Source organism: Phocoena phocoena, chromosome 21 (assembly GCF_963924675.1).
Source record: "Phocoena phocoena chromosome 21, mPhoPho1.1, whole genome shotgun sequence".
Lineage (NCBI taxonomy): Eukaryota > Metazoa > Chordata > Mammalia > Artiodactyla > Phocoenidae > Phocoena > Phocoena phocoena.
This window is the reverse complement of record NC_089239.1, coordinates 27,926,351-27,954,022: the sequence shown is the minus strand read 5'-3', so window position 1 is coordinate 27,954,022 and position 27,672 is coordinate 27,926,351. Positions and strand designations below refer to the sequence as shown.

Genomic DNA, 27,672 nt, shown 5'->3' with positions numbered 1-27,672 from the left:
CATTGTTTCGCATAGCAGGTGTAAGGATGACTGCATTGTTGTAAGTTCTGTGCGCTCTCTTTAGACAATGGTGTATTGTACATGTCCTTCAAGACAAAAAAATCTTCTCAAAAAGTGTTTAAATAAGCAAACTCTAGTCCTTGAAAATGCTTCATTTCAGTTACCTGGCAACACCTGGTATATGGATCATGCAGTTGTGCAGTGACTTATGTCAAATAAACAGGCCACAGTGGAAAGAGGAATTGAACGACTTCATCACATAAGCTTCAATAACAAGTTCATGCTTTTTGACCGTGTTCATCTCTTTTTGAAATTTAGGTTGTCGGGATTTCAGCTTCCTTCCTGCATCGTCAGCACCGGCTCCATCCTTACTCTGTGGTTCACGACGGACTTCGCCGTGAGTGCCCAGGGCTTCAAAGCTCTGTATGAAGGTAGGATGCGCCTTGTACACTGCACACACCCACCGTCCAGATGACCTCACACTGAACATTTTCATGCAGACGGAAGCTGCTATTTCAGAGGTGGTTTAATGGTGCAAACATTTGACTTCTGTGCTTTGTTGATGGGAGAACACTATTTACTACAACGGCCCAACATCCTATAGCACAAAACGTGTGTTGACAATTTTCCTTTACTGGTAGAAATTTTGATTGGAAGAGTGGTTTTTCTTTTGACATGTGGTAGAGACGTTTTGAGAATTTAGAATACTAATTGATGGAGCTCCTTTTCTGTGAAGAATTAATTCTTAAGACAGATATGTTTTCTTAAAATTATTGTTGGATAGTAATACTCAGAGTTGGTGCTTAGGTAAAGGGAATTCCATTGCATGAGTTTTGGTTGACAGAGTGGAAACTTTTAATGGAGAAAATGATTTCAGTTTGACTGTTTGGTGCTTGCAAGGGATCAGGAGTGAGTTTTGTTTTGTTTCTGTTTTTTGGTGTTTTCGGATTTTGTGCCAAGGTGCCCTTAGGGTCTTGCTGTCATTGGTGACTGTTTGGGGCAGAAATTTTAAAAAGATAGAAGAGAGTTTGGTAGAGGGAATAATACAGATGATCACTTTAAGTATTCAGTTTTAAGAAATTGCACTACTAATACGGTAAGTGTAAATGCTGAGGTCTCTTTAGTCTTGTTTCACATAGACACTTTAAATTTTCTCTCATGTGTAATACAAAATATTTTATTTTTAACATAAACTCTGAAGCCCATGAATTGAAAAGGACTGTGGGTAAGGGATAGCCCAATTCCTATTTACAACACACACTGTTCACTTAACGAGCCTTTCTGGGTTCAGTCACATCTGTGTGTGTTCTTCTTTGGAGTGTCCCTACACTTGGGCAAAAATCATTCTTCGTGGAAAGATAAAATCTACATGTGCTTTGTGCAACTGAACTTAGCTACTATGCAATTATCAGAAAATACAAGGGTAGAATGTCCTCTTTGCACAGTAAAATAAACAGAGCCATTTATCCTTTCATTTAAAGTCTTATGTGGAGTGATGCTTGGTATTGTATACTATTCTGACTCCAATTCCTCCAGGCCACTGCATTTATATATAAACCTGCATCAGTGGCCTGAAAGAGTAACTCATCTTGAAGTATATTACTGATTACCAGGGGATAATTTAATCTTTGGAAGAGTAACAGGCTAGTTTAAGATTAATAGGTGCTGTTAGCTTTCAAATTTGCTTGTATCTACCACTTCCTGTATACCCTAATTTCACAAAATTTCTTTTTCACTTAACATTACAAAAGTGTTTCTAAAGCGATCTATACTAGGTACTGTGAAACAGAACTTGTCCAATCAGCATATATGGTATTTGCTCAGAAGGTAGATATTGCTTCAACATTTGAGAAACCTTGGCAATTTTCCTCCCCTTTCTGACAAAGTTGATCTTTGAACATCATGTTTTGTTAAATTTCATAAGATAAATGTTGCAGAAACTACCGATGCTGGGAGATTGCCAAATGAGTAATTCTACTGAATCTTTCTGGGCTATTGTTGGTGTTAGTGGTTGTCATCATGGTATAATAAAAAATGACTGAGATTTTCTCTGTTGGGAAAATGTTTATGAGTTATTAACAAAATTGGGAAAATGACGAGAAAAGTAAGCAAGGTCATGAGGTCAATGTATTTTTTCAATTGTTGATGTGTGAAGATGCAGTTTTTTGAAATTTGTGTTTTAAATAGTGACATTACAATATAGTCTGATATTTACAAGTGAATACAGGTCATTATTTTGAAAGAAAAAAACTATTAAAATAAAATACTTTGTCAGCAAAACAGAAATTGTATAAAATGTTCAATATCTTTATTTGTAAAATAGTTCTCTGTTAGCTTAAAGGTCTACTGAGAAAATAGATTTGTACTATCTGGAGAAATAAAGTTAGTCTAAACAGGAGATTAAAGACTAGACAGTTTATCTAGAAGCGACTAAAGCTTTCACTGTAGATATCAGCTGACTTATGAATAGTATCAGTTCCCACAGGGAATTTAGACATAATTGTAACTTACCAATGTAGTGGTCATGAGGAAAAGTGAGATTTTTATTGAGGAGTGTATAAAATATGTAAATACACGTATTCGGATATAATATTAAGCAGAAGCAATGAGAATAGTCGGAAAAATGTCTAAAGTCGTTTTGTAACCAGAACATTGAATCCCATTGGTTTGTTTTTTTTTTTACATGGGTCATCATAGCATTTTTATTTTTAATAGACAGAATTGTAACAACCTCGAGCACCCATCTACAGGCGAATGAATAAACATACTGTGGTGTACTCATACAGTGAAACGCTAGTCAGCAAACAGAGTAATAAACTATTGATACCCACAAAAATACGAATTACTCTCAAAATAATTACATTGAGTGAAAGAAGTCAGATAAAAGAGTCCTCACTGTGTGAATCCCTTTATATAAATTTCTAGAAAAATGCAAACACATCTATACGATAGAAAGCATATTACTGGTCATTTGGGGATGTGGAGGGGTGGAATGTGAAGGACCCATTGGATTTTATATTGGCAAGACTCCATCAAGTAATTAATATAAGCTAAATAATATAATAAAACGTCCACATCTTTTCCAAGACCTCTAAAGAGAATTTAATTTAAAAATATAATACTAGGGCTTCCTTGGCTGCCCAGTGGGCAAGAGTCTGCCGGCCAATTCAGGGGACACGGGTTCGAGCCCTGGTCCAGGAAGATCCCACATGCCGTGGAGCAACTAAGCCTGTACGCCACAACTACTGAGCTCTGTGCTCTAGAGCCCACTAGCCACAACTTCTGAGCCCGTGTGCCACAACTGCTGAAGCCCACGCGCCTAGAGCCCATGCTCCGCAACAAGCGAAGCCACCGTAATGAGAAGCCTGCACACGGCAATGAAGAGTAGCCCCCGCTCGCCACAACTAGAGAAAGCCCGCGAGCAGCAACAAAGACCCAGTGCAGCCAAAAATAAAATAAATTAATATATTTTTAAAAAATGTAATACTAAATCAGCTTTAAAATTTTTTTCTCTAGTTCTTAAACCATTACTAATTTATCTAATTAAAATTAGTAATTATTTAGTATTACCATACTGATGTTTAAATTTCTAATTTTCATTTATTTGCTTGAATTGGAGAAAGTCTTCCAAATTTAAAAAATCTGTCTATACAAAATAACCTTTATAATAAACTTAATCAGGGAACTGAACTTTATAGTTTGCTGTTGGTACTTTGGACTGGTACATTGCATAAATTATTATTCGTACATGGAGATATTAAGCTACCTAAGGAGTATGGAAACAATACATTAAAATATTCTAATTGATGCCTTCGGTTGTTGAATTTAACACTGGATATTAAATGGAAATATTTAGAAATTTCACACTAACATTATTCACATACAGTAATTAGCTCTCTAAATAGTAAGTTTATAGATTGTTGATGAAATCAACATATTTTAACCCATAAATACAGACTAATAAAATTGAAATTACTAATTTAGTAGGGTGTTTTATAGTGTTATATTTCCTAGTTCCGTCACGGAACATTATTCTTCGTGATCAACCAAAGAATTTGCATAATTTTCTTTGGTAAATTTATAACAAAAAATATTAGGATTACACATAATTTACAATGAGATGGATTACTGTCAGAATTCCTACATTTGTCCAGTATTGGAAGTCCTATGTGTATAAATAGTATTCATTCATGTATTTCTATTTGCCAACTTTCTTTCATCAAGATCTCAGTTACTAAAATAAAATTATTTTTGTCATCGTTTATTTATGATTTAAGAAAAAAAATCATATAGGAGGTCGGAAAATTGACATGTCAGGATGTGACAGATATTATGTCATGACAGACGTGTGACAAGGCAGTCATTAGACTTAAGGACAAAGAGAACAAATGCATTTGGTGACATGGGACAGTCTCGAGATTATGCCCCAAAGAACTTGTCACTCTGATGCTCTTTTTATTTTTTCATTTTTTAAGAGGGAAGCCTTCCTCTGTTTTAATGCTTTTTCTTACTGGTGACAAAGTAAACTAAGCATTAGAAACACTAGTGAATATATGATGAAAACCCTTCAACGCCCAATTTTTGGTTCTGAAGTCTGATTTATTTTTCAGTGGCATTTCTCTTGTTAATGTGCATCTTTATTTTTATCCTGAATATCATTTCAAATGTTTCATGAATTACTTGGTAATTTTTCATACATTGACTTTTCATAATTTTAGTATTGGTTATATTTTAAAAATTTAGCTTCTTACCAATTATTTACTGTAATTTAGGTGGACTTTTTAGATATTTTTGCAAGTGAAAGAAGCTTCTTTGACATTGATTGTATTTTGATAATCCAGTACTTTGTGTGAAATAGAACTTTTGTATATTATAGTACTTGGACTTGAATAGAAAGCCCCAACTCTGTGATTCAAATTAATGAGTCCAACATGTATTCACTAGAATAAATACTTTCCTTCTCTAGAACATTTCTTGATAGTGTAGGGCAATTCCATTGATTGGGAATTAAATTGGCCAAGGCTTCATCCATGAGATGACAGTTTTTGTAAAGAAATTGAAATGAAAATTTAATGCATATTTTGCCACAGATATTTACATTTGCAGTAGTTGTTTGGGTAGGCAAAGGAAGGTTAAACTGGTTGCTTGTCTAAGGCAAAGCTGATAGAAATGGTAGGAATCTATTCTCTTTAAGATTTCTTTTAAAATGCTGGCTGATGTGGTAGTTGAAAAGGGAAAAATCTTAGCCACAAATGTAGACAGTCAAATATTTTGTTCATAAAATACTAATTTTACAATTCAACATTTATCTCACCTTCCCATGGTGCCGTATTTGAATATATTGGCCTTAAATATTATGCATGAAATCTATAAGAATCTGACAGTTTAAAAAATCTGTTTTAAAAGAAATACCGCCAGTGTAGCAAGGAGGAATTTGACATTACTAAATAGGAAAAATTTGCTTGTGACAGGAAATTGTTTTTGCATACGAAATAGCTCATTAGTTGGAGTGAGAAAAATGGTTGCCCATGAAGATGCTTTAAGAGACTCCCTTGGGTTATAAAATGCTATTCTAAAGGAATTCTTCTCTTTCAGTTTTTTTGTCTTAAAATTATTCATTTTATCAATTATAGCATTGTCCTGCTTACTAAGGTATATGTATCTGTATGGATGAATAGATAAATAGTAAATAAGTGGATGATAGGTAGGTAGGTACATAGATGAAAGAGATAGATGAATAGATAATCAATAGATAAAAGTTAATAGATTGGTAGGTAGATAGACACTTGATAAATAGGTAGACAGGTAGATAGATGGATGCATGTGCCTAGTATGGTATGAAGTCTTATGTACATTTTCTTATTAAATCTTCAAGATTCCTATAAGCAATGTAAAATTACCTAATATTACGGGATAGAGAAAATTAGGTAGTGACCTATAGTTATTTAGTTTGCCAAGACCTTCTAACTACTAAATGTGAAAGGGGAAATTCAGCAAGTCTATTTCCAGAAATTGTAATCCTTAACCACTTACTATATGTTCTCTCATATAGTTGTTTATTTGTTTCCATGTATGAAAATACATACATACGAATACATGCATATTATCACGTGTGTATACACAATTACATAGATACACACATACACAAGTGTATATATGATATACACGTGGAGAATATACGTAAGTGCTTATGCACACACAGATTTACTCATTCTTTCGTTTATTTACTAAGCTTTTATTGATTAATAATGAGTAATAATTGAGTAATAATCTGCTAACATCTAGCAGATGCTAGAGACCCAATACTGAGCTAAATGATAGGAATACAAAGATGGTGACAAGAATGGTGTCTGTCCTGAAGGAGTAGTAGGGGAACAGGACAAAATTCAGTAGAACAGAGAGTGTAATAAGTAGACACGGTGTTTGACACGATTGGGCAGAAGAGGGAAGGTCAGGTGTACTTGGGGACAGGTAGAGTCCTGACAGAGTTAATGCTTGGGCTGTGCCTCAAATACAGTGTTTACAATGTGTCATTGGATAGAAGTTCTGCAGGAAGATGGGTCATCAGGGCATCTTTCTGAGTGAGGAAGAATCACAGGCGAGACTATGGAGAAAAGCATTTACCGTCTTTAAGAACCATAGGAGGTTTCCTGGGTCCTGCTTAGAGTTCACGGTGGGCCTGGAGCATGGCCCCTCTGGCTGGCCTCGCAGTTAGGGGGTTGGGTTTATAGTGTTTCATGTGTGACAGGGAACACTTCCTCTGTGATATCCTCAAGGAGAAGGCTGAATTCATCTCACTGGACTGTTACATAAACGGAAGTGTTTTTGTTTGCATGGGCTTCCATTTTACGAGTTTGTCACATTTTGGCTTTTAAATCACGATTGTGATGCCCAAAACGTTTGCAGAGAGAAGAGGAATAAGGTGGATTAAGTGATTTGTGAACTCTTGCAGTACTTTTAACTTGAGCAATTAGATGGCACGTATTATGCCTTCTCTTGTGGTCATTTTTGTTTGCATCCTTGAGGGCAGTGAGGGGCTCCAAGGAAAAATTTGAATCCTTGACATTTGGCACAAAGTAAATATTCAGAAATACTGTTTGATAAAAATTCTGCACTCAATCCTAGCTTAATTTCAGCCGGTAGTTCATATGTCTTTCCCTCAAAACCTAAAAGGTGAATTGCTAATAAGTGTCACAATTAACGGATTTGAATTTGATTTTCTCTTTGGTTAACACATCTTCTCATCTAGAAGTTCCTAAACACACACACACACACACACAAACAAAAAACACTGAAATGGTTTAAAGATAAAGAGTTTAGGTGACCCACAACATATACAAGCATTCCTTCAATAATGGACTCAATACAGACCCTTAAATGAAACCTGTAAAAACTTAAAGTGGAATAATTTCATTTATTATATATTTATTTGGGGAAGCAAATGGGCTTCATTTTCATAAACTACTTAGAATTTCACCAGAGAAGCATGAATCTTGGCTACAGTTCTCACCTTTCATCCTAGTTTCACTAAGTAATTAACTCCGGAGGTGGGTGGGTCTTCTTACTGAGAGTATGTTTTTTCTTCATTGAATGTATTTGGCATTTCCCTCTGACACATCCCTCCAGCGGAATCTTCTTTCCTTTAACATCCATGGATCTGGATTTAGAAAGAGCAGCTAGATTATTACCCTTCAAGCTCAAAGCTTTATTTAGGATGTCAGCGCTGATTTAGTTCTCCCTTGAAGTGATTATCCAAACTCAACCTGAATTAAAGTGTGGAATGTGAGCGACCCACCTGGCAGGAGAGAAACATTTCTGATTGGAGAAAGTGGTGGCGGAGCAACAACTGCTAGCTATCCATCAGCCAACACTGTAACATTATTTTGGATTTATAACAATTACGGAGGCTGAAACAAATGGGAAACTTCTCGAATTACTTTCCTCTTGACTATTAGATACTCTTTGTTGGTAAACCCAGGTGAGGACACACCTTCCTGAGGACATGTTTCATCTGATTATAGAGAGCAGAGCAGTTGGTCCTCATATCTGTCCTTCCCTAGGTTTCATTGCCAGAGCCTGGGTACCCATTTTTTGTTCTTGATTTGCAGGAGTGTTTAACAGTAGGTACCCTAGGACCATTAATCAAAGGTTTTGGAATGGCACTTGAAATTAATTACTGCTGTTAGTAACATGAATACTAACACCTCCAAAACGTGCAGAGATAGGAGAGAGGTAGTGACTTTCTGAAAGTTCAACTTTAAGTCAATCAAATGATGGGTCAGAGCAGACAGACGGAGAGCCGCCACCAGGAAGTGCGTGTAGGTAATGTAGAAAGGCTGGTATATAACCGATGGCTATTGACATGTCTGATGAAAGAATAAAGATGGAATAAGTGCCAGAGGCAAAGCCACGTCCAGTGAAGCTCGGCCAAGAGGAGAGGGATGCTCTGCCAGCAGACCTCTGAGCCCTTCGGTCCACCGAGCACCATGCCTGCTGTGGGTGTGGCCAGGAGTCGAGGTGGGCCATTCGCCAGTGCAAGGCGCTCCCTGCTCTGGGTCCCATGCTGTATATGACTTTCTCCATTTGAGAGTCACGGATATCTCACTGTCTATGAGGTTGAGGTTGTGAGATTACATGCATAATTTGGTACGTAGACTTCATAGACTTCCTCCGGATCCAGTTCTCAATCGTTCCATAACTACCGTAAAGGTCCCAATGACTTCTGTCAGTTGATGGTATCGGCTCTGCTCCCTTGAGGCATCAGAGGTTCTTCAGTCTGGTTGCTGTTGCTTATCTTATTTCTTGTTTCTCTTGTTTTGATTCTGCTCCTGTAAGCAAAGCTGGGGTTACAATTTGGCTTCATATATGGGCCCAGAGTGCTGTGGTATGGGGTTAGGGCTGTCCTGTCAGTGCAAATCGTCTGGTTCCTGTGGATTGTAATTTATTAATTTGGCATTTTGATATGTTTTGTGAACTTAATTAATGTGCATTTTCCCTGGAGACATGAATCTGCTTTCTGTGCACTGCAAAATCCAGTTTCTGATTCAGTAGGAGTGGATCATTGTGAATCCGTCAGATCATAAAATCTACAGTGAGATCTATTGAGTGATATTAAGTCAGTTCGTTTACCCTGGCGAGACACCAACACACACACACTGTCTCGCAGACTCCTCCTCACACTGTTTATATTGACAGATACAGTTTCCCTTCAAACATCATCCTAAGAAAAGATCTTCTTCAAAGTACTCAACACTGTTAAAAAGACTTAGTTTTAGTCTTATGTATATTGGCCTAAGAGAACATCCATCATACAAGGAAGTGAAAAAAATGCAGTATAGGGACTTCCCTGGTGGTACAGTGGTTAAGGATCTGCCTGCCAATGCAGGGGACACGGGTTCGAGCCCTGGTCCGGGAAGATCCCATGTGCCGCAGAGCAACTAAACCCGTGCGCCACAACTACTGAGCCTGCGCTCTAGAGCCCGCGAGCCACAACTATTGAGCCCACGTGCCACAAGTACTGAAGCCTGTGTGCCTAGAGCCTGTGCTTTGCAACAAGAAAAGCCACCGCAGTGAGAAGCCCACGCACCGCAACTAAGAGGAGCAACCGCTCGCCGCAACTAGAGAAAGCCCACACTTAGCAATGAAGACCCCAACGCAGCCAAAAAAAAAAAAAAAAGAGCAGTATAATCCCATTTTGGTCAAAAAAATATTTTTAAGAGTACTTGTGTAACTATGTATGCACACATACGTGTGTATGTGTGTGTGTATCCATCATCCTTATATATGTATAGCATACACAATATGAGTATTCAGGAAAGTATAGGAGGATACCTGAATTTTAATAAACGTTACTTTGGGAGTCATTGGAATGCCTAAGAAGAAGTATTGCTTGATTTTTCTCTGTATTATTGAGTTATTTAGCTTGTTACAATGAATATTTTAAAAATTAAGTAACGAACATCATAAAGGAGAAAATCTGTAGATGATATTAGAAATTAATATTCTTAAATGGATCTATGGCTCTCACCTGGAAATAGAATACAAAGTGGAACCAGGTAATTAAAAGGCCTTCAATATTGTTTTCAAATGGCTGAGTTCATAGGTTCTAAGGGTCAGCACTGTAGCTGAATTTTTTCTTTGAAAAATAAGGGAGAACAGTGTGTACTTACTAGAAAACTACACACAGAAATAGTAGTCTGTCTAAAAGGGACTTAATAAAAGACAAATTAATTCCATAGAAAAGGCATCTTTAACAAAATAAGGATTGGTTAATACCTGACCTCCCAAAATGTAATGCTACTTGCATTTCTTAATATATTTCCTCATGATCATAATTTAAGTTTTATCCTTTGTACCCACTCATCTCCCAAGATTTTTCTCTTACATTTTTGTTGATTTTTCCCAATAATATCTTGTGTCATAGACAAATTTCCAAGCTAATATGTGTATGTATTTGGTAATAAGTAATCTCAGGTAATGTGTGCAAAAAATGAGCATTATTTAAAATGAAGTTTATAAGCAAAAATAATGTTAGATGATTTTCCTCTTAACAGTCTCTCTTTTTTGGCTATCATGGGTCTTTAATGAGCCACTCAATACACTAGAAATTAGACAACCTCTCTATTTAAACACCCTCAGGCCTTGGCTATCTACTATTCGGGTACTAGAAATGGGAAATGTTGGCAGAATTAATTACTCAAATGTTTATGTGTGGATGGTGCATAGATTCTGAGGTCTGGGTTTAACCCAGTTTCCCAATCGCTATTTCAATCGCTATTTGTGTGACCATTGGATAAGTTACTTAAGCACTTATTGTATCAGATTCCTCACTTGCAAAATTAAAGATGAAAAGTACCAACCTCACAGAGTTGTTAACGAAACTTACAGAAGATAAGCTCTTTAAACCATGTGGCTCTGTCCCTGGTATATAACACTTTTAATTTATTCTTCCAGCTCTACAGTATTGGCATAGAAGCTGACCTCAAAAAGTGTAATGTATGGTTATTTCTTCTAAATTGGGCATTATATAAGCTTCCTTAATGCTTATATCCTTCCCGCTTTGTGCTGATTTCCCGTTTGCCATCTTATTCTTGGGACACTTCTGTCTACCTCTGTCCCAACTTCTCTATCCTTTGTGTCTCTTCAGCTTTTTTTGGTACACAGTTAAAAAAAAAAAAAAAATAGGCAAACATGAATGATTCTATGTTTTTCTAAGTGAGGGTGCAAAAAACCAGATGCATCCCTGGTAAATCGTTGAGTGGCTCTTTCTGGTTTTAGGACAAGCTGTGTACATTGTAGTGGGTGTAACTCCAAAATTTTTCTCAACTCAAGTAGGTAGGCATTTTTACGCTTCTTTTGTTGTTGATTTGTTTATTCTCTAGTCTACAATGAGAAGAATATAGGATAGAGATCACTGAGGAAAGGTGAAATTACATTTTTTATACTAGCTACTGGTTATAGGAGAAGATGGGAAAGAGTGAGACTGATTTGAATTATAAATAGAAAAGCACACAAGCATCCATGGACTGAAATCAAAAGTATCCAAGGATGCTGGAAATGAACATGATAAATTAGGACAAAAATATATTACAATTTGATAAATCAAAATCACTTTAGTTTTGGGGAAGCAGACCTGCATCCCATCTGTAGGCCCTGTTGTGAGAGAGATGGAAATTCCATGAAATATAATCAGTCTGTAGCCCTACGTAAAAGTTAAGCTTTAAGCAAATGCTTCGCTCTCTGATATACAGTGAAATGAATGCCAAATGTACATCCAGATGATAAAGAGATACAAATATTTATCTGCAGAGTCCTTAACTCATTCTACGGGAGATTCCGAGTTCATTTCCATTTCTGACTTTGCACTTAAAATGTAAATTTATTATCATTTCTGATACTCTTGCTAGAGAAAGTTAATGGGTCACTGAATATCAAACAAGCCTCCCTATTGCTAAATCTAAGCGTATTTTTCAAAGGCTGTGTTAATCGAAAAAAGTTTCTCATCTTACTAAGCAGTTTCTTCTTTCTGTACTGTGTTCTTTAAATATATCCAGAAAACATCAATCTAAAATGTCTTCTGAATAATATATATGAGGTTGGCCTCGGTAGTATTCATATCCTGAGATCATCAGTTATGGGTTTATTCCTAACCTCAACATTGATTCTATTGATTAACTTGAAAAAGCGTCATATAAAATTGCACTGTGAGTTTGTGCATTTTCTATAATCAGTCATTTCTTATCATTTTAATTGTTTATTTCACTTACTCCTTTGTGCTAATCAGAGTAATGTAAACCTAACGAGGAAATGCTTTCAGTTATGTCCCAGTGTTGACCAAAAGAATGAGCTACAGAAATGAAGGTAAACTTTCAAATAAAGAAAAGCAATATTTTTTTCTTTTAATCGAATTCTCCCAGTTTTTTCCCCTAAAAACCAATCATCGAGAATCTGGGCTGCAAACATACCCTCCTCATGATAGAGGATGACGTGCCCTTTCTAGTTGACTGCCCTGTTTGTTCTAACTCGTTTCCTCGAAGACATCCTTGACCTTGGTTCTTTCAGAATATAACCATATATTTCTCTCTTACCTACGGGAGTTAAAAAACAAAAACAAAAACCCACCATTTAACAAAAGAAGAGTGGCCTGAGGCCTGTCAACTTGCAACATGACTTTGTAGAGCTCCAATTAAGCTGCAGTAGTCATGTTAATCATATGTATCTTCTAAGTGTTAATTTTGTTTTTCCAAGTGTACATACACTTTTCTTAAAATATGCTTTTAAATATTAGAATAATGGAATGGAAAGCCACACTTGGGAAGGAGAGGAGGGTGGATGAGCGGACAGCTGGTGTGTGGGACATTTCAGTTTTCTCCTTCAGTTCTGCCTGTGTGTAGGAGGGTAACAAATAGGAGATTTTGTGCAAGAATAAGCTGAAATGGAACACATTTCAGCTTTGGTTGTGTTATCCACCTCAACACATGAAAGTGGGGTTTTAGCATTAAACATCTCATTTTTTATTTTTTAAGACTTTCACACTTGCTCAAAACTTTCCTATATGCCACAATTCTGATATGTGTATCAAAATTTACGTATTTACTTGACTTTTTTTTTGGTGGTGGGGGGGAAGGAAAGCTAAGATATGTGAATCACGGGAACAACCATGGCTTTTGATCTGAGTGTAGTGATAACAAATTATTTTTGTATTATTTAAGTTCACCAAGTCAAAGTAACTAGCTAACATGTGCTTATCATTAATCCTTATACACTTAGTACTGAAGGTCTTAAAAGAATCGAGGTATCATTTCATTTATAAACTAGTGTATAAAATAAACACAAACAATTTGCACTGTGAATTTAAACAATCAAATACAACATTCCAATGAAATACAGCATTACATTACAACATTTATAATATTCTTCAGGTGGCATATTAGCCATATTTAATAAAGGTCTTTCAACAACAACCTCCATGTAAGACGCCATCTAGCCTATTAAACTGTAGCCACATTAACACTTTATAATAAAAAATACTTTATTGTATGTTAATTTTCATTTAGCCCTTAAAACTTCATGCGTAGGTACTTTATTCCTATAGAGATATGGCAGTTGTCCAAGTGTTGACGTCCAGTGTTAAAAGAGCTGGAATTAGGTTTGGTCCCTCTAAGAGGAACTGGCCAGCTTCTTCTGTCAAGGGCCAGATAGTAAATATTTGTTGCTTTGCAGTTTGATCTTTGCCCAACTACTCAGTTCTGCTGGTACAATATGAGGTGTGATAGCCGCCCTAGACAGCTTGAAGGCTTGAGCATGGGTGTCTTCCAATGCAACTTTATTAACAGATAGGCAGCCATTGTGTGGGACCCTGACCCTACAGCCAGAGCACATTCTCCTTTCCGCGGAAGTCAGGTATTCTTTCTTCTGTGTCAGTTCTGCCTCTTATGTAACCCAGCCTCTTAAGGCCCAGTCAAAAAAGTAAGTGGACCCTAAGAAAAGCTGCCAAAGCCCAGGTCTAATTGTTTTGCTGCAACTGATCAGACAACTCTGTTAGTTACCTGAGTCTAACACTAGGTGACTCAGGAGTGTTTGTAAGTTTAAGTCATTGTTAAGTTGAGACAGACAGAGCTTGTTTAAAAGGTTTAGCTTTGTATTTTTTGTGTGAGACATGGCGGTAAGTGTCTGTAGTTCCAGTAGTGCTCCAGTCCCAGCTTTCCAAGATTCCTTTTTGTGTGTAATTTCTTCTCAGAAGCTCCTGTATGGACAGGCATCACGCTTTGATTTCAACCCCAAAGGCACTCCTTAAACTTCTTAGTATAAAGCGTCATACCAACTATTTCAAGTCCCTGCTTTCATCTTATCAATGCCCAGAGAACAGTTAATAGAAAATTTATTAGAAAGAGATGGCTGCTGATATACAATTTTTATGTTGTTGGGAAAAAAAATTTTTTTTTGACTTTCAGAAATAATTTTCATAGAACATCCGTGTGTCCCTTATATTTCCTTAAACTTTGTCGTTTTAAATCTGACAAGTTAACCAGTAGAGGCCCGGTGGTGAATAGTTTGTATCGTTTTTCATCATACTCTCCAAGGACAAGTGTGCAATGCAAGTCACTTGTGCTGTTTGGGAAGGGGTTGGGAGCACTTTACAGTTTAAATCTGTGCCAGTGGAAAAATCCTGCTCAGCATAACTAACTTGTAATATGGGCACTGTTCTGCTCACTGCCATCTGACAGCTGTTCGGTTCCTCTGTGAAATGCATTAGTGCTGTCATCTTACTAATAGACCAAAAATAAAATCGCTGGCATTGTTTCCAGCAGCCAGTTCTAACAGAAGCCAGTTGAAATGAATTGCCCCCTCTCTGGTCACAGTCATGCCTGTTACAGGACAGGCCATCAGAACATAAGGCATTACTCAGAATACTAATTGAGGAAAGCAGAATGCTTTTCAGAGCCAGCGTTACTTAGGGTGGACTAAAAATAACCACAGGTTTCTAAACTCCTGAGTGGCTGCTTTTTCAGGGGAGTCTCAAGGCATGCCCTCCTCCCGGCCCAGAGAATCTGCCTGTGACCTTGCCCCAAACTCAGATACATCTAAAGCGTTTCTTACGCGTCTGGTGTGGTGCTAACTCTAAGGGTGGTTTTGTGAGAAACGATACAGATGTGTCCTCCCTTACAGAGCTTCCCGACCAGAAGGGCTCTGTGTCCTGCACAGGGATGCTGCAATGCTATGAAAAGCTCTGTTTGTGTGTTTCTTTTTGATCATCCTCAACAACAAAAAACCTTGATGTTTTTTATCATGTAATTCTGAATCCAGGGGGGATGGTTCCGTGGCACTTACGTTACAGTTATTCATTGAGCTGCTAGATGTTTTACATGATCTCAACTTACTCTTTTAAACCATCCAGATACATATAGGTAATAAAATGCTCCTTTTACAAATGAGGAACTGGACTTAAGCACCGTAGTCGTGTTCATACAGCTAGTAGGTGTCTGGGGCCAGAATTTAAAACCATTTCTACTGTTAGAAAATTGGAAAGCAAGAAACTATCGTCTAAAACTAGGTGGCAATTCCTTCACCCTATTAAGATAATTCTCATTTTCCTTTTCACGTGTCTTTTCCAAGCTAAACATTCCCAGTCCAAGCAAGACCAGAGGTTTGAGTGAATAAAAGACCCAAATCGTCCTTTGAATAAGGCACATTGCGTTGTGTTATCTTTTCTGAAGTGGGAGTGTATTCTAGATGTTTACTGATGGATGGGGAGGAAAAAGGTCAAAGATGCCTTTTCTGAATAGCATCCTTCTACCAGGGCAGCACTGATAGGAGAGATGGTACAGACTTGTGCTTATATTGTATGGGCTCTGGAATAGACCACCTCCAATTTTATTATTTTGTTGCTTTTTTTAAAAACATCTTTATTGGAGTATAATTGCTTTACAAGGTTGTGTTACTTTCTGCTGTATAACAAAGTGAATCAGCTATACATATACATATATCCCCCTATCCCCTCCCTCTTGCGTCTCCCTCCCACCCTCCCTGTCCCACCCCTCTAGGTGGTCACAAAACACCGAGCTGATCTCCCTGTGCTATGCGGCTGCTTCCCACTAGCTAGCTATTTTACATTTGGTAGTGTATATATGTCCATGGCACTCTCTCACTTTGTCCTAGCTTACCCTTCCTCTTCCCCATGTCCTCAAGTCCATTCTCTATGTCTGAGTCTTTTCCTGTCCTGCCCCTAGGTTCTTCAGAACAATTTTTTTTTTTTTAGATACCATACAGATGTGTTAGCATACGGTATTTGTCTTTCTCTTTCTGACTTACTTCATTCTGTATGACAGACTCTAGTTCCATCCACCTCAATACAAATAACTCGATTTCGTTTCTTTTTATGGCTGAGTAATATGCCATTGTATATATGTGCCACATCTTTACCCATTCATCTGTTGGGGACACTTAGGTTGCTTCCATGTCCTGGCTATTGTAAACAGTGCTGCAATGAATATTGTGGTACCTGTCTCTTTTTGAATGATGGTTTTCTCAGAGTATATGCCCAGTAGTGGGATTGCTGGGTTGTATGGTAGTTCTACTTTTAGTTTTTTAAGGAACCTCCATACTGGTTTTCATAGTGGCTGTATCAATTTACATTCCTACCGAGAGTGCAAGAAGTTTCCATTTTCTCCACACCCTCACCAGCATTTACTTGTAGATTTTTTGATGATGGCCATTCTGACAGGTGTGAGGTGATACCTCATTGTAATTTTGATCTGCATCTCTCTAATGATTAGTGATGTTGAGCATCCTTTCATTTGTTTGTTGGCAGTCTGTATATCTTCTTTGGAGAAATGTCTATTTAGGTCTTCTGCCCATTTTTGGATTGGGTTCTTTGTTCTTTTGATATTGACCTGCATGAGCTGCTTGTATATTTTGGAGATTAATCCTTTGTCCATTGCTTCATTTGCAAATATCTTCTCCCATTCTGAGTGCTGTCTTTTCATCTTGCTTATGGTTTCCTTTGCTGTGCAAAAGCTTTTAAGTTTCATTAGGTCCCATTTGTTTATTTTTGTTTTTATTTCCATTTCTCTAGGAGGTGGGTCAAAAAGGATCTTCTTGTGATTTATGTCAAAAGCATTCTTCCTGTGTTTTCCTCTAAGAGTTTGATAGTGTCTGGCCTTACATTTAGGTCTTTAATCCATTTTGAGTTTATTTTTGTGTATGGTGTTAAGGAGTGTTCTAATTTCATTTTTTTACATGTAGCCGTCCACTTTTCCCAGCATCAGTTACTGAAGAGGCTGTCGTTTCTTCACTGTATATTCTTGCCTCCTTTTTCAAAGATAAGGCGACCATATCTGCATGGATTTATCTCTGGGTTTCTTTCCTGTTCCATTGATCTATATTTCTGTTTTTGTGCCAGTACCATACTGTCTTGATTACTGTAGCTTTGTAGTATAGTCTAAAGTCAGGGAGCCTGATTCCTCCAGCTCCGTTTTTCATTCTCAAGATTGCTTTGGCTATTCGGGGTCTTTGGTGTTTCCATACAAATTGTGAATTTTTTTGTTCTACTTCTGTGAGAAATGCCAGTGGTAGTTTGATAGGGATTGCACTGAATCTGTAGATTGCTTTGGGTAGTAGAGTCATTTCCACAATGTTGATTTTTCCAATCAAAGAGCATGGTATATCTCTCCATCTGTTTGTATAATCTTTAATTTCTTTCATCAGTGTCTTATAGTTTTCTACATACAGTTCTTTTCTCTCCTTAGGTAGATTTAATCCTAGGTATTTTATTGTTTTCATTGCAGTTGTACATAGGAGTGTTTCTGTAATTTCTCGTTCAGATTTTTCATCATTAGTGTATAGGAATGCAAGAGATTTCTTTGCATTAATTTTGTACCCTGCTACTTTACCAAATTCATTGATTAACTCTAGTAATTTTCTTATAGCATCTTTAGGATGCTGTATGTATAGTATCATGTCATCTGCAAACAGTGGCAGTTTTACTTCTTCTTTTCCCATTTGGATTCCTTTTATTTCTTTTTCTTCTCTGATTGCTGTGGCTAAAACTTCGAAAACTGTTGAATAATAGTGGTGAGAGTGGGCAACCTTGTCTTGTTCCTGATCTTAGAGGAAATGGTTTCAGTTTTTCACCATTGAGAATGATGTTGGCTGTGGGTTTGTCATACATGACCTTTATTATGTTGAGGTAGGTTCCCTCTGTGCCTACTTTCTGGAGGGTTTTTATCATACATGGGTGTTGAATTTTGTCAAAAGCCTATTCTGCATCTATCGAGATTGTCATATGGTTTTCTCCTTCAATTTGTTAATATGGTTTATCACATTGATTAATTGGTGTATCTTAAAGAATCCTTGGGATAAACTCCACTTGATCATGGTGTATGACCCTTTTAATGTGCTGTTGGATTCTGTTTGCCAGTATTTTGTTAGGGATTTTTGCATCTATGTTCATCAGTGATATTGGTCTGTAGTTTTCTATTTTTGTGACATCTTTGTCTGGTTTTGGTATCAGGGTGATGGTGGCCTCATGGAATGAGTTTGGTAGTGTTCCTCCCTCTGCTATGTTTTGGAAGAGTTTGAGAAGGATAGTTTTTAGCTCTTCTCTAAATGTTTGATAGAATTCGCCTGTGAAGCCATCTGGTTCTGGGCTTTTGTTTGTTGGAAGATTTTTAATCATAGTTTCAATTTCAGTGCTTGTGGTTGGTCTGTTTATATTATCTATATTTTCCTGGTTCAGTCTCGGAAAGTTGTGTTTTTCTAAGAATTTGTCCATTTCGTCCAGGTTGTCGATTTTATTGGCATATAGTTGCTCATGGTAATCTCTCATGATCCTTTGTATCTCTGACGTGTCAGTTGTTACTTCTCCTTTATCATTTCTAATTCTATTGATGTGAGTCTTCTCCCTTTTTTCTTGATGAGTCTGGCTAATGGTTTTTCAATTTTTTTTTATCTTCTCACATAACCAGCTTTTAGTTTTATTGGTCTTTGCTGTCATTTCCTTCATATCTCTTTCCTTTATTTCTGATCTGATCTTTATGATTGTTTTCCTTCTACTAAATTTGGGGGTTGTTTTTGTTCTTCTTTCTCAAATTGCTTTGGGTGTAAGGCTGGGTTGTTTATTTGAGATGTTTCTTGTTTCTTGAGGTAGGATTGTATGTAAACTTATTTCTTAGAACTGCTTTTGCTGCATCCCGTAGATTTTGGGTCGTGTTTTCATTGTCATTTGTTTCTAGGTATTTATTGATTTCCTCTTTGATTTCTTCAGTGATCTCTTGTTTATTTAGTAGTGTATTGTTTAGTCTCCTTGTGTTTGTATTTTTACAGTTTTTTTTTCTGTAATTGATATCTAGTCTCATAGCGCTGTTGTCGAAAAAGATACTTGATACGATTTCAGTTTTCTTAAATTTACCAAGGCTTGATTTGTAACCCAAGATATGATCTGTCCTGGAGAATGTTCCATGAGCACTTGAGAAGAAAATGTATTCTGTTGTTTTTGGATGGAATGCCCTATAAATATCAATTAACTCCATCTTGTTTAATGTTCATTTAAAGCTTGTGTTTCCTTATTTATTTTCATTTTGGATGATCTGTCCATTGGTGAAGTGGGGTGTTACAATCCCCTACTATGATTGTGTTACTGTTGATTTCTCCTTTTATGGCTGTTAGCATTTGCCTTATGTATTGACATACTCCTATGTTGGGTGCATAAATATTTCCAATTATTACATTTTCTTCTTGGATTGATCCCTTGATCACTAGGTAGTGTCCTTCTTGTATCTTGTAATAGTCTTTATTTTAAAGTCTATTTTGTCTGATATGAGAATTGCTACTCCAGCTTTCTTTTGATTTCCATTTGCATGGAATATCTTTTTCCATTCCCTCACTTTCAGTCTGCATATGTCCCTAGGTCTGAAGTGGGTCTCTTGTAGACAGCATATATACGGGTCTTGTTTTTGCATCCATTCAGCCAGTCTGTGTCTTTTGGTTAGAGCATTTAATCTATTTATATTTAAGGTAGTTATCGATATGTATGTTCCTATTACCATTTTCTTAATTGTTTTGGGTTTGTTATTGTAGGTGTTTTCCTCCTCTTTGTGTTTCCTGCCTAGAGAAGTTCCTTTAGTGTTTGTTGTAAAGCTGGTTTGGTGGTGCTGAATTCTCTTAGCTTTTGCTTGTCTCTAAAGGTTTTAATTTCTCTTTCGAATGTGAATGAGATCCTTGCTGGGTAGAGTAATCTCGGTTATAGCTTTTTCCCTTTCATCACTTTAAATATGTCCTGCCAGTCCCTTCTGGCTTGCATAGTTTCTGCTGAGAAATCTGCTGTTAACCTTATGGGGATTCCCTTGTATGTTATTTGCTGCTTTTCCCTTGCTGCTTTTAATATTTTTTCTTTGTACTTAATTTTTGATAGTTTGATTAATATGTGTCTTGGCGAGTTTCTCCTTGGATTTATCCTGTATTGGGCTCTCTGCACTTCCTGGAGTTGATTGACTATTTCCTTTCCCATATTAAGGAAATTTTCAACTATGATCTCTTGAAATATTTTCTCAGTCCCCTTTTATTTTTCTCTTTTTCTTCTGGGGCCCTGTAAGTCAAATGTTGGTGCGTTTAATGTTGTCCCTGACGTCTCTGAGACTGTCCTCCATTCTTTTCATTCTTTGTTCTTTATTCTGCTCTGCAGTAGTTATTTCCACTATTTTATCTTCCAGGTCACTTATCTGCTCTTCTGCCTCAGTTATTCTGCTGTTGATTCCTTTTTGAGAATTTTTAATTTGTTTTATTGTGTTGTTCATCACTGTTTGTTTGTTCTTTAGTTCTTCTGGGTCCTTGTTACACATTTTTTGTATTTTTTCCATTCTATTTCCAAGATTTTGGATCATCTTTACTATCATTACTCTGAATTCTTTTTCACATAGACTGCCTATTTCCTCTTCATTTGTTTGATCTGGTGGGGTTTTACCTTGCTCCTTCATCTGCTGTGTGTTTCTTTGTCTTCCCAGTTTGCTCAACTTACTGTGTTCGGAGTCTTCTTTTTGCAGGCTGCAGGCTTGTAGTTGCCATTGTTTTTGGTGTCTTCCCACAGTGGGTAAGATTGGTTCAGTGGGTTGTGTAGGCTTCCTGGTCGAGGGGACTGGTGCCTGTGTTCTGGTGGATGAGGCTGGATCTTGTCTTTCTGGTGGGCAGGACCACATCCGGTGGTGTGTTTTGGGGTGTCTGTGACCTTATTATGATTTTAGGTAGGCTCTCTGCTAATGGGTGGGGTTGTGTTCCTGTCTTGCTAGTTGTTTGGCATAGGGTGTCCAGCCCTGTAGCTTGCTGCTCATTGAGTGGAGTTGGGTGTTAGCGTTGAGATGGAGATCTCTGGGAGAGCTTTCACTGTTTGGTATTACTTGGGGCTGGGAGGTCTCTGGTGGACCAGTGTCCTAAACTGAGCTCTCCCACCTCAGAGCTCAGTCCTGACACCTGGCCGGAGCACCAAGACCCTGTCAGCTACATGGCTGCTAGTGCTGGAAGGTCTCCTCTGTGGCTCACTGTGGGGACAAGGACACTGGCAGTAGCAGTTCTTGGAAGTACTCCTTGGCATGAGCGCTCCTGGTGTTCGCCATTAGCCCCACCAAAGAGTCTGTAGTCTCTTACTTTTTATTACTATTCAAACTCCAATTTTATTGCTTTCTTTTTTGCCTTGCATAAATTACTTAACCCCTTGGTCCCTCTGTTTCCACATTTTAAAACTGGGGTGGTAACAATAGAATGAATGGCATCATAGGCTGTTTGGAAGAATTAACTAGTGAGTTAAATGTACACTGCTGAGAAGAGTGCCTTGTACAGAATGCCTGCTGTTACTATTATTAGATTCATGTGTAGTCATGGAAGGTTCCTAGTTTAAGTCCAGCTTATAGCTATTCAAATTTAGTTTGTTTTTTATCATATTAAACATAATCTGGGCTTCGTGGGTGGCGCAGTGGTTAAGAATCCGCCTGCCAGTGCAGGGGACACGGGTTCAAGCCCTGGTCCGGGATGATCCCCCATGCCGGGGAGAAACTAAGCCCGTGTACTAAAATTGAGCCTGTGCTCTAGAGCCCGAGAGCCACAACTACTAAAGCCCTCGAGCCTAGAGCCCGTGCTCCGCAACAAGAGAAGCCACTGCAATGAGAAGCCCATGCAACCCAATGAAGACCCAATGCAGCCAAAAGTAAATAAATAAATTAATTTAAAAAAATTAAACATAATCCAAATAAATTTTAAATAAGAATGTAATCATATAACTATAGTATCCTTACTACAAATACAGTATAAACACACATAAATAGTATAATATAAATGTTAGATGAAAAATGAAATGATTGGAAAATGCAAGATTGAAGTTAAATTTGTCTTGAGAAGATATTAAAACTAGAGTAAAAGCTGCTTCTTCACCACCACCTTTAATATTCCCACGATCAGTGGGTTTTCAAGTGAGGGCTTTGCAAGCCATGTTTCCCAAACTTCACTGGACCACAGAAATTAATTTTCATGGAGTACTTCATGAAGTTAGGGTCCTTGGGATACCTTTTTGAGAAAAAATGCTCTAAAACCTCCCTGTTTTCTTCCCCAGTTTCATATGTCCATCGCCAGTCCTCTTAATTCCCTGTCAGCAAAATGCATGCCCCATCATCCCTGGGACTGTCCTGTCCATCCGGGTGAGCTCTGATAAATGTAGTGTGTGGCAAGGTCACAATGGCCTTGATCCAGGAAGATGGGTCATCTTGGCACTGGTCTACCTGGTCCCTCTGGCCTGCACACTGAGGCTGTTGCTGGAGAAGACACTTCCAGTCTCCAAGCTTCTTTGTTAGATTTTGCTCCACAGGAAGAAAAAAGAAAATGGAGCTGTTTACAGTTTTAGAAGACAGTTTTCAAGGGAGTATCTTCAGAACTGTGCTTACTGAATGGTTATTTTAGGGGGTAGAGTGAGCCAGTGGTTTCGGAGCACAGGCTTTGAGTGTTACCACATACTGACCTTTGGTGAGACAGACCCTCCCCAGGTAATTGGGACTCCGAGCATCCTCCTTAGACAGTCAAACTGAGGGGGGATTTCAGCAATGAGATGTGATTTGGGTTTGTCACATCAGATTGTAAAACAATCGTTTTAAGCAGATATAGTATAAATAAAGATAGTATAAATAGTACTTATAATATGGTATGAATAATAACACAAAGATTTTGTTACAGCAATCTGACTAAATGTGAAACGGTTCATTTACATATATTAAGTGATAGAGGTTAATGAGTTAAAAAAACTACTTTAATCATCCCTTTCCATATCATCATCTTGAAAAGAGAATTTGATTACCTTTGCTAATGATATTTAAATTGGAATGATTTCCGCATAAATTGAATTATTTCCACCTATATTTATTAATCCATTTTAGAGAAATATAAAAAACTGTAACTGGGAGTGATTTTGTTAAGTGTATTCACTTAGAATTTGGATAAGTTGTTTATAAGGTGTTTACAAACACCCTATGCAGAAAATTATGTTAAATTTACATTAGCACAGAAAGTTACTTCTACACAATCACAGATTGCCAATATTATGGTTGACAAAATAGAAACATTTATTTATTGTATTTGGCTCTTTATAAAATTAATATTTTTGTTCTTCAAATATTCACTGGCCATTTACTCTATGTTAGATGTTTTCTAGAGGTTAGATATACAACATTAAACTAAGCAGAGCAGAATCCCTAGGCTCCCTCTTAATTCTAGTTGAGGGATCCATACCATAAATATTTAACTGAAACATAGAGCACATCACACGGTGACAGGTTATACACATGTATGTCAGGGAAGGGGTTCTAGGAGCTGTCAGGCTACAGTCTGAGTTGCAAGGGTAAGTAGGATGTTTAGGGAAACTTCACTGAGAAAAGGTAGAGACAGCGATGTGGAATTCTGGGAAACGCCATTCCAGGGAGCAGTAAGAACAATTAAGAAGTTGTAGAATGTGAAGTGTTTATCATGAATTCTGGATTTAATATTAGAGTCAATACAGTATACTCATTGAATGAAGGTAAAATGTGAGAAAGGAGTCAGCAATGACTCCAAAGTTTTTGGAGGTAGAGGACGTGCCCAAAGAAAGATTAGTGGAGTGGAATGGGGATCAGGGATTTGTTAGTAGACAGGTTATATGTCAGTGTTCATCAGACATGCAAAGAACAAGGTCATGGGGTGGCTGGATCTACAAATCAGAGTTCAGGAGGGAGGATCCAGATGGGAATGGAAATGTTGGGGTTCTTGGTCATGAGATGAGGTCATGGAGGAGCTAAGAAGACAGTGACATGATCTAGAGACTTAATCCTTGGTTACTCCAGGGTTTAGATGTGAGGGATATGAGAAGGGCCATTAAGTGGAGCTCATGGAGGGGCAGCGGGTGAAGGAGGAGGAAACTGAGGACTGTTTGTTGCCTAAAAGACATCTCAAGCAAGGCTTTCAGGGAGGAAGATGTGCCCGACTGTCTCAAGTGGCATTAGTATGTCCTGACCGATGAGGAGAGGCTATTCACATTGGGTTTCACCCTGAGGAGGTCATTGTTGGTCTTGACAAGGGCCATTTTAGTGCTGTGGTGAGTGTCGAGCTCTTATTGGAATGGCTCAAAAGAGAATTAGGGAACATAAATTGGAGGCAACAAGAACAGACATTTGACTCTAAACATAAAATGGAAAGATGGAATAGTGGCCCAAGGCAGAGTGGAGAAAAGAGGAGTGTTCCTTTTTTTTTTTTTTAATTGAAGTATAATTGATTTACAATGTTGTGTTAGTTTCAGGTAGACAGCAAAGTGATTCGGTTTTATGTATATGTATATATATTCTTCAGATTATTTTCCATTTTAGGTTATTAGAAGATACTGAATATAGTTCGCTGTGCTATACAGTAGGTCATTGTTGGTTATTTATTTTATATATCGTCGTGTGTATATGTTACTCCCAAATTCCTAATTTATTCTTTCCACCAATTTCCCCTTTGGTAACCATAAGTTTGTTTTCTATGTCTGTGAGTCTGTTTCTGGTTTGTAAATAAGTTCATTTGTATCATTTTTTAGATTCCACATATAAGTGATATCATATGATATGTGCCTTTCTCTGTCTGACTTACTTCAGTCAGCATGGTAATCTCTAGGTTCATCCATGTTGCTGCAAGTGGCATTATTTTGTTCTTTTTTATGGCTGAGTAATATTCCATTGTATGTATGTACCACATCATCTTTATCAATTCATCTGTCAGTGGACACTTGACACTTCATAGGGATCGTATTAAACTTGTAGATTGCTTTGGGTAGTATGGCCATTTTAACAATATTAATTCTTCCAATCCAAGAGCATGAAGTATTTTTCCATTTCTTTGAATCATCTTTAATTTCCTTTATCAATGTTTTATAGTTCTTATCGTATAAGTCTGCCACCTCCTTGGTCAGGTTTATTCCTAAGTATTTTACTTTTTTTTAATGCAATTTTAAAAGGGATTTTTTTTCCCTTTCTGATATTTCATTGTTGGTGTAAAGAAATGCGACAGATTTCTGTATGTTAATCTTGTATCCCGCTACCTTGCTGAATTCGTTTATCAATTGTACTAGTTTTTCTGTGGAGTCTTTAGAGTTTCTATATGTCATATCACTAACACTGAAATCTTTACATTGTGGAAAAACAGTAATGATATGGGCTGGCCAAAACGTCCCTTCAGGTTCTTCCATAACACCTTACAGAAAAACCCAAACAAACATTTTGGCCAACCCAATATTTGTGGGTTCATTTGAAGCACATTTAATTTTATTCTTGTATAAATATTATTCACATATTTTTGTTTGAGTTTAGATTTCAAGACTAAATGTAGCTGCAATATTTTAAATAAGCATACATTTTCAAACAAATATTTCATATGAAACCAATAAAGAAGTCTCCCTTCCTTTATAAAAAGCCAGTTCCCTAACATCATGTATATGCTATTGCAGACTGAGTGCTGTATTAACTTTCAGATTTGCATGTAACGAGAGTCAATTTCATTTTAAGCATCATCTGTTGTTAAAATACTTACCTTAACATATTTACCAAAAGTAAGGCTGTAAAGTCTTCCACACCTAGCAACTGTACTGCACAAAAGTTGGGCACCTGGTAAATCCATGCCGAGTCTAATTCTGCTACTTCAAATGACCTAATAGTCTTTTAAAAGCATTTACTCATCAAGACATTAAAAAAAAAAATCTGCGTGCACACTCTCCGTGAGATACTCTTAGAAGTAGAGTACCCATTTAAAACTCTGAAATAAAAGGCAAATCAGTCTGAACCATCCTAAAATATGAGTTATATCAAATTGGAAGATGTGAAGACTTCAGGTCGGTCTGGATTCCAGCCACTGTATTCAACTCCACCAGCTCTGACGAAAGTAACTGCCGATGCGGCTGCCTCTGGGCCTCGCACAAAAGGCACAGGGAGAACGATTTTTATTGACTTCATTTGGGCTGTGATGTTGCCGAACACAAGAACTTACTGGTGCACGTGGATAAATCTAGATCTCCAGTTACATGCGTTTGCACAAGCACGCGTGCTGTTGAAATTGCTGGACTGGCAGGAGAATATAAATGCAAAACATTAGGAGGCTTTGACACATTTAGAGCATGTGTAAAACAGTTTTCAGTGGGATCAGGAACTGTGAAATCCGATTTGATTGTATTTTGCTTATTCTAATTCCCGGGACCTGTAACTTCTTCCAAGTCCACTCCTTTACAACTTCTGTCTTTTTCCAAGATGCAGGCTTTGGCTGTGTTGAATCAGTAATTACTTTCCTGTTCATGGTTGTACTTTTCCCAAATATAAGTTATTTACTATAGAACAGAGGCTATGTTCTCCTTCAGTTTTCTTGTATTTAAGTCTCTATTTCAGCATGGCAGTGTCGCCCCTAAATTGTTGATGTATGTGTCTGCCTACCTCCACTAGATGGTGTGGAAATTCAACTTGGAAAGAGAGGCTTCCCATCCTTGTGCTCCTGTCCTGGTGCAGAAGTGCTAGGTTAGGTGTGGGGAGCAGGGCTGACTCACCTCCCTGTGAGGCATTAGCAAGAGATAGTCATTATCTTGGTCAATTTTTAATCCAGGGTCTTGCCGTCACCTTGATAATGAAGAAAATTAATTTTAACCGCCTACTAAAAGCAGATACATCTTTTGGAGATAGACTCACCTTAGCGAAGATCAGAGCCCATTGCCCAAAACAAGGATGTCAATCTGTCAGTTTATAAGGAGACATATAATTATCACAGGATGTCAAACACTCATTTCTCTTACAGTACTGAGGGGACAGTCCCAGGTGGGAAGAGGTATCATTTTCATAAGATGGCTAGGGAAGTGTGTAATCCGTTCATTAATAAATACCTACTAAAGAAAGTACAAAGGGTGTGAGACTAACCACGTTCTGGCAGCAGAATTTAAGATAGTATGAGAGTGACGAGAGCCTGGTTGGATTCACGTCTAAAAATAGTATTTCCAATGGAACAGACACTGTCAGCCAAAGAGGTACCAAGAAATGGTTCCTCATGGGGGAAAATAACCTCCATCTTCACACACGCAGGCGCCGGCAGGAAGGAAACATGCCCAGGAGCTGGTGAATATCTCATTCCCTGTGGATGACCGGTTCCTAAAGCGAGGATACA

The 27,672-nt window shown here is 37.6% G+C and overlaps 1 protein-coding gene across 1 annotated transcript in view; it reads left to right on the top strand.

The window, feature by feature from the left end:
* The window catches only part of CSMD1 (CUB and Sushi multiple domains 1), a 1,433,388-nt gene that overhangs the window by 194,459 nt on the left and 1,211,257 nt on the right, over positions 1-27,672 (top strand). Inside the window, exon 3 of the mRNA XM_065899861.1 lies at positions 319-431. Coding sequence (XP_065755933.1) covers positions 319-431 — 113 coding nt within the window. The remainder of the gene's footprint in view (positions 1-318; positions 432-27,672) is intronic.